General features: G+C 37.1%; 1 protein-coding gene across 1 annotated transcript in view; it reads right to left on the bottom strand.

The window, feature by feature from the left end:
* Positions 1-522: 522 nt before the first annotated feature.
* Positions 523-12293, bottom strand: part of LOC131162067 (polyadenylate-binding protein RBP47-like) — a 35548-nt gene continuing 23777 nt past the window's right edge. The window contains exons 2-6 of the mRNA XM_058118195.1: positions 3568-4045; positions 1800-1867; positions 1592-1722; positions 1398-1494; positions 523-957 (exon numbers count right to left, since the gene is read on the bottom strand). Coding sequence (XP_057974178.1) covers positions 787-957; positions 1398-1494; positions 1592-1722; positions 1800-1867; positions 3568-4045 — 945 coding nt within the window. The 3' untranslated portion in view covers positions 523-786. The remainder of the gene's footprint in view (positions 958-1397; positions 1495-1591; positions 1723-1799; positions 1868-3567; positions 4046-12293) is intronic.

Raw genomic sequence — 12293 nt, 5'->3', positions numbered from 1 at the left:
AATCATAAGAGGCAAAGAAAGAAATGTGAGAGTGAGAAATGCCACTCAAGTCATGTTTGGTATGCAAAATGAAGTAAGCTAGAGAAGGAATATGATGAAATCAATTGAATGATAATTTGAATGAAACAATATGATGAAACCAAGTAATAAATTTGATTCCACTCCCTTCTATTCCATTCTCCCAATGTTTGGCACATGGAAATGAAATGATTTGAAGATGAAATGGAATGAAAAATTGTATGACAAATTTATAAAATTATAAAGATTAATTCCATTCCATTGCATTCCATTCTTACATATCCATTCTTATGTACAAAGTGGGAAATTCTTGTGTAACCCAATTTGAGAGAGATTGGTCATCAACACGGCCAATTCATATTGCTATGTGGTGCAAGGAAGGTATATAAAAGTCGTAAACAGAAAGGCTGGGCATGTTTTATTATGCAAACCCGGGACGTAAAGCAGGTTCCAAGTGCCTGTTTTATGACACACCATCTATCAAACACCACTTGCAAGATCATATATTCAGAAGCGAAGTTCCTCATTAACTTCCTCAAATCTAAAAAAATAATTAATCTCGAATCGCCTAAGACAACTATTTCGGGTGTTTGTCAAAATTCAGCTCCCACTCCACAGCCAGAGGGGTTAATTAAAATTCTATAGAAACAACCAAATAAGACTACAGAGAAATGAGGCAAATGTGCCCATTATAATGTGGTGTCTAATTTCCTTTTTGCAGCGCCTGATACGTCTATTTGCTAAAACTAGTAGTCTCTCCTAGCTCATTCAGCTGACTTGCTGTTGATGGTTGCCATACATAGGATAAGCCCCATACGTCATGGGGGTTGCTGCATACATTGTTGGGTCATGGGGTGGTGCCAGAGCATATCCATAACCATCATAAACCTGCCCTCCATAGTATGCTCCACTCCACTGGTTGCCAAAATCCGCTCTCAACTGCAGTCACATAGGCATTGATTAGGGATGAAATAAGGTAAAAGAAAAGCATAAATAAGATGGCTGCTTATTTTAACTGCAACTCAGTTTTAAAGTATTTTACAGAGTTCAATGACGCATCTAATGGCCATTATAAAATTTTCAGCTACAATAGAATCCATTCAACAGCATACATGTTATGTTCTTTAACTTCCCATAGCAACTGTTCTGTGCAACAAAATCACACACAAAAGGCATGCACGCAGACCAGCCAAACATATGTTTGCCAGCAAACTGCATTGTAAAATCTACAGTAGCCATTAGAGACGCTCATCCTCCTCAAGTTCCTTACAACTCACCCCAATAGCACAAAACTAACAGGATAGAAGGTGTTGTTTTCAGGTTTCTCCTTTTCTTCTCTTCTTTTTTCTTTTTTTAAATGAAAGTGGGGTCAGAGCTACCTGCTTATTCGCTGGATTACGACCCCAAGAAAGCCGCACTGTTTGCTTTCCAATTATTGTCCCATTCAATTTCTGCAGTGCTTCTTCGGCATCATTTCTGTCAAGAAAAGGGCAATAAGCAAAGAAATACCAGAAGTTAAAACTTACATGCAGTATCCATGATAAGGAGAAAACAGTGCTGCACCCCAGGCTACCTGTTAGCAAACTGCACAAACCCACATCCTTTTCCAGAAGGTATTTTTACAGACACTACCTCACCATACTGGGTGAATGGCTGCCTGAGATCTTCATCAGTGACACTAGGATCAAGACCTCCAACAAATATCTACGGTCAAACATAAGTTAGCTAAGGGAAATGAGTCCATAATAATTAACATCCCCTGGGAAAGCTGGTTGACTCACCGTTGTGTTTGTAGAATCCCCATCAGATTGGACACCTTGGCCTGAGACACCATTTGATGCATATCCACCTATGAATCGCAAGGTAAATTAAAGAAAATGTGAGAAATGCCTTGAATCAATTATTGATTAAAGTGCAGAAGTTATAAGAACTGCCTCCACAACCCAAAGTGTAACAAGCAATTATTGTTATTATCATTGTTATTATTTGTGTGCACGCGTGTATGTGTGTGTGGGAAGGGGGGAGAGAGCTATCTCACTCCCCAACCAGAATAATAGTAAAGTAAATTAGTTAAAGAGGCGTGAAACCTAGAACCCTTTTGTACCTAAAAGAACCAGCAAAGTCAGCAACAAAATTAAATCTCATGGACAAAATGGACGGTAGAAATAAATGTCCATGCAGTTGAGAGCTTATGCAATTTATAATAATTTGAAGTTCAAACCTTATATGACAGACATCATCAGCATGAATTTGACAGAGTGAAGTAAAGTCCCACCAGGGACATATTTATTACACTGCTTGCTTGCGCTTGCATACCAGCTGATGCTAGCAAGAATCAACTAGTCCAAAGCTGAAGTCTGAAATTTCTTCCAATCAAAATTTCACAGCAAGGATGTCAGAATATCGTATGATTCCCAATCCAATGGGGCCCACCTTTTATTCAACACGTGTGGACCAGAGACGTGCTACGTGCTACTATTATAGAAACCTTGAGTTGGATCATCTATTTTTGATAAGTGAGCAGGCATGCTTTAAACAATCAATTGTGAATTTTAAGGGACTAATCTCAGTTCAAAAGGCAATCATAATTGTTAGCAGATAGAAGTGCAGTTGAAGCAGTAGAAAATCATTTAAACCAATATGCCAAAACTGAATCTAACAGGGGAACATAGCACATTGTTTAGGACCAAATGCTACTCATCAACCAATAATACTACAATAAAATCAAAGAGCAAAACAAAATGTTTAGTGTATCATTGCACTAAGTCACTTCTCAGGATATAAAAATACAAGTGGGCAAATCCTTAACAACTACCTTAACATTAACCTGTAATAGTTGAGGACCTGGATCACCACATAAAACTATTACTCATCAATCAATAAAGCGGAAAGTTTACATCAATCAGTTGCATACATAGAGCAATCAAATTTTCAACTACCTTGTGAATACTGTTGTTGATATCCAGACAACTTCCTAGGAGTTGCAACGCCAATGTGCATGGTGAGCAATATGCCAAGGGCAGCCGTTCCCTTGGTGACCCATCCATACATCCCCCGCCCATCCAAAAATAAAAAAAGACACTGACACACCCGCTCAAAAACAAAAAAGAGGATAAAACTATACAATAAACGCAATAGCACATCTTTTATGACCTAATTCAAACAAAACCAATCACATATAGGTCTGTAATAAAAAAAAAAATAGCATATATTTTATGATCAAATTCAAACAAAAGCGCTCACATATATAAGTATGCATCTAATGTTACTGTGCACCACAACACACCCAGGAAGCAAAATTTTCAATCTTTTGTGTTTTTTTTTTTTATTTCCTTTGGAAGGAGAAATAATACAATAAATCAACAGGCAACAAAATGTTTAGTTAGTTATTGCACTTAGATGCTTCTCAGGACATCAAAAAACAGGTGGGCAAGTCCTTAATAACTACCTTAACAGCAAGGACCACATAATGCCATTAATCTAGAACCAATAAAGTATAAAGTGTACAACAACCAGATGCACATGCAGAGCAAGTAGATATTTAGCTACCTTGTGAATATTGTTGTTGATATCCAGACGATTTCCTAGGAGTTGCAGCGCCAATGCGCATGGCCCTGCTTGAACAATATGCACCATGCATTTCAGTCATGGCCTGTGTCCTCTCATTATCATCTTCGAATCTCACAAAACCATAACCTTTAGAACGGCCAGTATTGGCATCAATGACAACTTTAGCAGCTTTGACAGATGGATATCTACTAGCAAATGTTTCATGCAATAAGCTATCAGTAACATCTGAAGCTAAATCTCCTACAAATATAGAAAGATCAGAACCATTATCTGAACGCTTATCACCCGTGCTAAATGTTGCCCAGTTTAGACGGAAGCGCTGATCTGTATTAGGCATCAGAATGTTTGTATAGGTCTGAAGAACCTTCTCGGCGGTAGCATGTGAAAAGAACTCCACAAACCCATAACCCTCAGATAAACCAGTCTGTTTATTGCGAATAACCTTAATGGAGGCAAGCTGCAAGATTGATGACCCAACATATTAGTCAAGAAGCATTAAAGGCATGGTTAACACATAGACCCATTAAAAAAAAAAAAAAAAGGAAGCATCATGTACGCAATTCTATAAGAGTTAAATTCAAAACTACCATTAAAATAGCAAAAAAAAAAAACTTATTCAGTATTTAGTTTTCTTCACCAAAGACCAGGTAGAAGAAAAAAATTAGGAAACTAAACAAAATAAACAGAAGCAGTATGTAAGTAACTGACTATAAGCTAAAACTGAAAAATTACCTTAAAAATCAAAAGCAAATACAGCATTAAGTTCTTGCCACAAATAAACACCCCCACTCCAAAAAAAAAAAAAAACCAGCAAGAACTCATGTCAAAGTGATTTAATTCAGTCAAAAGACTACTTCACGAATGTAATGTTCGAACATTAATTGCATTTGCCAATATTATATCACGAAAATGGTTAAATGCTTCAATAATTGATAGTGTAGTAGTGTACCTAAAACTACATTTTTCGTACCTACGCTTCATCATTTCTCCTCCATTACAAACTAGCATATCAGGGCCTGGTTTCTCTGATCAATAGACTGCCAGCACAAAAATGCAGTCAAAGGCAGAGCCGCAGAGATGAACAAAATCTCCCCCATAGGAAAAAAAATCCAAGAAAAATGATATAAAGAAACCATTGACATACAAGTTCACCAAAAACATAAAACAGGGACCTTCATGACCAACAAAACTGTCAACAAGAAAGGTGCGACCCAATGGCAAAGGTAAAGATCAACCAATGTTACTCTGTTGCATAAAAATACATTGAAAAAGCAGCATCAAAAGCCCCAACTAGATTCATGCAAGCTTCATTCTGTATAAAGCAGCATCAAAGGCACATTTTCATGATGCATTTCTTCAGGCCTCTCTCTCTCTCTCTCTCTCTCTCTCTCTTTCAGACGTGTACAAGCAGGTTAGCATTGCACTCACTTTTACTAGGCCAAAAATAGTCCCAATTTTCCTAAGGACAATTTTGTATTTCCAAGACCTGAAAAACGCCCTTTTCAATTTTTTTTTGTTTATTTAGTTTCCTCTCTGGTCCTAAAATAGATTCTTCCAAAGTGCTGAACACATAGTGCACATCAATTCACTTAATCAGGCTACAGTGTATAATTGCTTCAGAGTTTTCAAATTCATCAAGTCCCTAATCATAAATTACTACTGCAGTACATATTCAACGTTCTAGCAATTAGCACAAATCTCGTATAACGAAGCACGTTATGAAACTTTGCTGCGACTTCATCTAGCTGCCTAATTTCCCCTCGTTCCTCTCCTCCTGTTTCATTCTCATTTACCCGATTGAACAAGAGCAAGGAAAATTACTGCCAATCTGAATTCACACTTCATCTTCATGCAAGAAAGAGCACGGAAAAAATCTCAGATCTATTGTCAAAAAGCTAATCCCTTCAACACAAATGACTGTCACAATATTAGTATGTCCAGAGCCACTGACTTAAAAGAGTGCCCACAGATTTTTTTTATATTTTCTCAATTCAACTCTTCAAATTCTTTAAAATTTTTTGCATTTCAACCAGATGGTTGGCCAGAATCTGCATCAATCTGAAAGAGGATTCATGTCTACAAGCAAGAGAAAAGCTGAAGAATTCCAAGTAGGCAAATATATTGGCAAAAAGCTACATCCTCCTTGAACACAAATGACAGGATGAATAGTATGTCCAAAGCCACTTAAAAGAGTGGTGGCAGATGTTTTGAAAATTTTCCCTGCTTCTCCAAGCTTTTTAAAATTGCATTTGAATTTCAACAAATAGCTGGGGAAAATGATGATGAAATCAGAAGATTAAGGAAAGATTACAGAGTTTATATTCCCTCCCTCCTTCCCCCCTTCTTTTTTCTTTCTTATAGCATGAATTGAGCTTTCCCTATGATGGAATGAATTGTTCATGGGATTTTAATCTTGTTCAGAACAAGGGTTTGAGACATTAATGAAATTCATTAGCAGCACCCAAGGAAACAAACTGATCTATTCCATAAGATAATTACTGATGGGTGGATTAGGTTCTAAAAGAGCTTATCATCATACCTATAACTACTAAACCCAAAACAGGCCTTCTAGTTTTGTACTCTCCACAGGGTCCCGAGACACACTAATGTAGTGAGACTTCAGCACACAGAATGATATGCAGATAGCTCCATTTTTGTCTATTGAAAGGGCAGTCTTGCAACACTAAATTAAGCACCTCTTCCTTACCAAGAGACCTTTTAAAAGTAGGATACGAAGTGTCAAACATTTTATATATCTACAAAATTTCAAAACTTTGCTCATGTTCTAAAGCATATCTTGCATTTTTACATAAACCAACATTTTAGCCCATAAAATCAGAGCCAAGAGTGTGCACCTGTACAAATATCTTGGCCTAGCTAAAAAATTTAGAACTATATTTTCTGAAATAGCTGTTGTAATCACATTCAACTATTTAACCTTTTAAGTAATTTTGTCACCTCTCCCTCTGTTTTGCTGCATCAAAACTGCAATTAAAAATAGGGAAGCAATTTATTTACACCATTACATCTGTGCTTCTGGCTTTTTGCAGCTGTCTCTCAAGATTAGACACCATACATATGTACCTACATACATAGATACATACACACGTGTATATATATAAGATAATAGAAGTCCTCACTCATGAAAACAGAGAAAAGAAATCAAAAAGAACTTTATAAAGCTACCCATTCAAGGTTGACATCCGGAAAAGAGCAGCCCTAAAAACAGCTTGCACTATAAGCCCAAAGCAAAGCGAAACACCACACCTGTCCCAAAGACTCCAGGAAAAATTCTGTTATTCCTTTCTAGTCAAATTCCCCATAACACTGCACAGAGCACGCCTCCACAAACTCTTAACATCTTTACCTTTCCCCTACACTTTCTCTAATAACCCTCTCAAGCTTTTGAGCCACCCCACCCTGAATTCCAAAAAGAGATAAAAAAGATAGAGAGGAACAGGAGAAAGGTTGGCAAGGGTAATTCTTCCACCTGAAGAGAAAAATGCTCCTTTTGAGCCATCCAACTGCTTAACTACCTTGGCCACCACTGGACCCCAAAAATATTTAAGAATGTGGCTTTCCACCCAAAGGGACTCCTGCATAGGTCAAAGGCAAATCCAAAACCCCCCACCCATCTAGGGAAGTTACCTCCAAAATCCTCTCAGAACTAAGATTAACCAGCCAACACCACTCTTCCTCAAATTAACTCTTAAGATCAAAGGCCCTCTCAAAAATCTGGAGTATAGTGAAGATGCTAACAAAAAAGTCTACATGGTCATGAAAGTAATGGTGTCATCAGCGAACCACAAATGAGACACTATCACTTCCTACCTAAGTCAATAGCCCTCACAACCCCCATAACCACAACACTATCTATCATCCTGCTGCTAACGCATCCACAGATCCACTGCAAAGCCAAATAAGAGCATGGATAAAGGATTCCCTTGCCTAAACCCTCTAGATGATCTAACCCATTCTTCAGGCTGCCCATTAATTATGATAGAAAAATAAGCATAAGATAAACACCACCTATCCAATTCCTCCACCTAACTCCAAACCCTTTCCTTCCAAGTATCCTATCCATCAGCTCCCAACTGACTCTATTTAAGCCTCTACTCAAAATCTAATTTGAACACAGTTGCTTCTTTCCATGAAGAACATCTTCCAGCACCTCATTAGCAATCAAAATGGCACCCAGAATCTACCTTCCTCCCAGAGAAGCACTTCGAGAAAGAGAAATATTATCACTAAGTACAGAACTCAAGCTATTAGCAAGAACCTTAGTGATGATCTTATATAAACTATGCCAAAATTGCAATACCTAGTCAATCTACTCTTCTTAGGCACTAAGATAAATGAGGGTAGAATTAGCAGTCTTCCCTAATTTTCCATTACCATGAAACTTATTTAAAAAAAAAAAAAAAAACTAATCAAACCTTCACCACTTCCTCGCACTCCTAAAAAAAATTAAAAAAATAAAAAGTTAGGCTAACCCATCCAGCCCGAGAGCCTTATCCCTCTCTAGACTAAACACTACTGCCTCACCTCCTACTGCTCAAAAAGGCCTAGCCACGCAAGACATTGTGTACCGGAATAGGACTCCCCTCCAAACCCTCAACATTGGCCTTGCAAAATCTTCATTCGTAAACAATTTTTTAAAGAAATCAGTGACCTATTTTGCTATCATCCTGACATCAGTCAAAAATTTCCCCAAGTCCTCAACTTCATTTTTTTTATATAATTACACGTCATTTGCTTATCTCGCACATTATGAAAAAATTTTGAGTTAGATCCCCTTACCCATTTAAGCTTAGTTTTTAGACTCCAACTCCTAACCTCCTTTAGAAGTACACACACGAACTCATTCTTCAAACTTACTTGCTCAACTCTCCCCTCACCTCAAAGCCCCTCCACAATCTCTTTCAAATCCAGCACGCTCAAAATACTCACTTTTTTTTTCACTCTAACATCTCCAAACACCTTTACGTTCTAGTTTTTTAACACCTCTTTAATCCCTAATAGCTTCTTCATAAATCGAGAACCCTCCCAACCATCAGCGTCACAACTACTCCATTTCTACATAACGTAATTATGAAAACCATTGAATCCGTCATATTCTCAAACCGAAAAGGAGTAGGACCCCATCTGACCTTTCTAGGCTCCAACCAAACAGGAAAATGAATAGATCTAGCTAGGATCTCATGAGCGCGAGCAGGAAATTCATCCTCCCACTCATAGGTCAAAACAAAAATCGATCTAGAGGACCAGCTACCTTTCCCCAACACCCCCCCCCCCCCCCCCCAAAAAAAAAAAAAACCACCACCCAAAAAAAAAATACTTGCCAAGTAAACAAAGCAATCTGCAACAGAATATCTCTCAGATCACACTTCCAAAATGAAGCTATCAAAAAACTGCTTGCTAGAAGAAAAACTCCCACATTATTTTCTTGACAAGAATCTAACTACATTAAAGTCACCCCTATGCATCTATGGAAAATTACAAACAACAGCAGCAGCAGCAAGCCTTAATTCCCACTATGTGTGGGTTGGCTAAATAAGTCCTTTTCCCCCAGTTCACGCGATCGAGTACATTTTCCTCGACTAACTTAAGAGCTTTTAAATCCCTCCTCACTACCTCATTCCAAGTTATTTTAGGTCCACCCCTACCCCTTCTAGTACCATTAACAATAATTAGCTACCTCAGGGTGTGGTTCAGGTGGTAGTGCGGGCTGCGGGAGTGCCTCTCACGAGGTCTGGTGTTCAAACCCTCTCGGGTTCGTTTCTGCCCCTGGATTCCTGGAATTTACCTCCCTTTGGAGTTGTGGGGTCGGCTTCAAGGGGCATGGGATTAGTCACGTGGACCGTAAAACAGACACGTGGAAACCCGGTGCATAATCCAAAAAACGATAATTAGCTCACTCATCCTCAATGGTGCACAACTTGGCTTTCGTTTAAAATGCACAAACCATTTCACCCATCCCTCCTTTATCTTATCCTTTATTGGTGTTGTGCCAATTTATTGTGAATATGTTCATTCCTTAATTTATCCTTTAATGTTATACAGCTTATCCACCTTAATATTTGCATTTTAGAAGCTTTTACTTTTTAAACATGTTGTTCCTTAGTTGCTCAGCAGTCGGCACTCTGATCCATATAGTATGGCTGGTCTTATAGTCATCCTATAGAACTTTCCTTTTAATTTTAATGGTATTCTACAATCACACAGCAATACCCAAAGCACTCCTCAATTTTACACAACCTACTTCAACTCTATGTACCACGTCCTCTTCAATTTCTCCTTATGCTTACATAAAGATACAAGATATAAATATCCACTAGTACCATTGATTGATTATCAAGTTTAATTTTATCTTCAATATTCTTCCTTTAATGACTGAATTACATTTTATATATTCTGTCTCATTTCTACTTGCCCTAAAACCTCTAGACTCTAAAGTTGCTGTCCATAGTTCTAACTTAGATTCTACCACTCCTACTTTCATCGCTCAAAATAATATTATCTGCAAACCATATGGGATCTTATTCTAGATATTCCTAGTGAGCTCAACAATCACTGAAGCAAACAAATAGGGGTTCAAAATAGAACCTTGATGTACACCTTTTGTGATTGGAAATTCTTGAGACTCTCCTCTAGTAGTCCTAATGCTAGTTGTTACTCTATCATAAGTATCCTTAATGACATCTGTATATCTACTACATGCTCCCTTTCTTTTCTAGAACTCACCATAGAACTTCCCTAGGTACTCTATTATATACTTTCTCTAAGTTAATAAAAACCATATTCAAGTCCCTTTCCTTTTCCCTGAACTTTTCCACTAATCTTCTTATAAGATAAATAGCTTTTGTTGTCGATCTCCTAAGCATAAAACCAAATTGATTCTTTGAGACCCACATTTCCATTCTTACTCTATTTTGAATTGCCTTTTCCCACAACTTCATTTTATGACTCATAAGTTTAATTTCGCGATAGCTATTACAATTTTGAATATCACCATTGTTTTTGTGTATAGGCATAAACATGCTCTTCCTCCATTCCTCCAACATTTTCTTGGTTTTTTAAGTGTTTAATAGATTAGTTAACCATATACTTCCTTTATCTCCTAAACATTTCCAAACTTCAATTTGGATGTTATCTAGTCCTATAAATTTCCCACTTGTCATCTTTTCTAAAGCCATATTAACTTCAGTAACATTAATTTTGCGAATAAATCTCATAATTTTAGTCTTTTCCTCATTTGTCACTTCTAGGTTTAAACAACTTATTAAAGTATCTTCACCACCACTCTTTTACATCTTCTTTTACCAAGACATTGTCATTGTCATCCTTCATACATTTCACATTACCGAAATCTTTGCACTTTCTTTCTCTGGCTATAGCTAGTTTATAAATGTTTCTATGCCCCCTTTTTCTTTGTATCTAGTCTAACATATAAATTATTCTAAGCTCTATGTTTAGCTTCATTGGTGACCCTTTTACCTCATTTCTTGTCTCTTTATACTTTTCAAAGTTCCTCTACAATTTTACCAGGTTTTATACCAAATTATTTTTGTCTTTTTATCACTTTTTGGACATCTTGATCCCACCACCATCCTTTTTCACAAGCTAAGAATCTTCCATTGGATTCACCTAAAACCTCTTTTGTCATCTTTCTAATTGAGCTAGCCATTCTATTCCACAATGTTCACATCTACTTTATCACCTATTGTTCAATCACTCTCTTTGATCATTTTATCTTCAAATCTTACTATATTTTCTCCCTTCGGACTCCACCACCTAATCTTCTTGCATTGATTAATGTTGCTTTTTCTCTTCCAGTTCTTTGTACAAATATCTAATATTAAAACTCTACATTGTGTATCAAGCTTTTCCCTGTGATAACTTTACAATCCTTACACGATAAACAATCTCCCTTCCTAGTTAAAAAAAAATCTATTTGGTTTATATTTTGTCCAAAGATGAAGGTTATCAAGTATTCTTCTGTTTTATTAAAGCAAGTATTCATGATAACAAGATCGTAAGACATGGCAAAATCTAAAATCATATCAACCGGACTCATTTTTATCTCCATCCGTAGCCTCCATGTATCCTCTCATAACCTTTGTTATCCTTTCCAATTTGTCCAATCAAATCAACTTCTAGGAATGTTTTTTAAACCTTAGTATCAGTTGTATAACACTATCCATATCTTCCCAACATTATCTTTTCAGATTTTCTATTAAGGCTAGTTAGGGAGCATACACACTAATAACATTTATTATCTCTTAGCCTAAAGATATTGTTAATCATCCCACCTGGGAGAATATAGAGTCAAAGGAGAGTGAATGGACTCTTTTCGCAGAATTCGTATTTTTCTCTAAAATAAAATACTTGGCAAGATTGCAAGCAATTATATCACAATATACACAAAATAAATCATGCACAAGATAAAATAAAGAGTGAAGGGAAGAGAACTTAACACTGGAGATTTAACGTGGTTCGGCACCAAACCTACGTCCACACCATTCCACAATCCACTATAACACTCATTCACCGGCGGAGCAAGCCTTACACCTCAGGTACACAACCCTACACTCAGGAACAAATCCCTACCAGCTTACAAAGAGCCTTCAGTTCACAAAGAACATTCACCAACAATGGTTCACAAAGAACCTTTACACCAAGAAGATGATTTACAAAGAGAATGC

Source organism: Malania oleifera, chromosome 8, assembly GCF_029873635.1.
Source record: "Malania oleifera isolate guangnan ecotype guangnan chromosome 8, ASM2987363v1, whole genome shotgun sequence".
NCBI lineage: Eukaryota > Viridiplantae > Streptophyta > Magnoliopsida > Santalales > Ximeniaceae > Malania > Malania oleifera.
The sequence above is the reverse complement of the archived record's forward strand: the minus strand, read 5'-3'. Positions and strand labels throughout refer to the sequence as shown.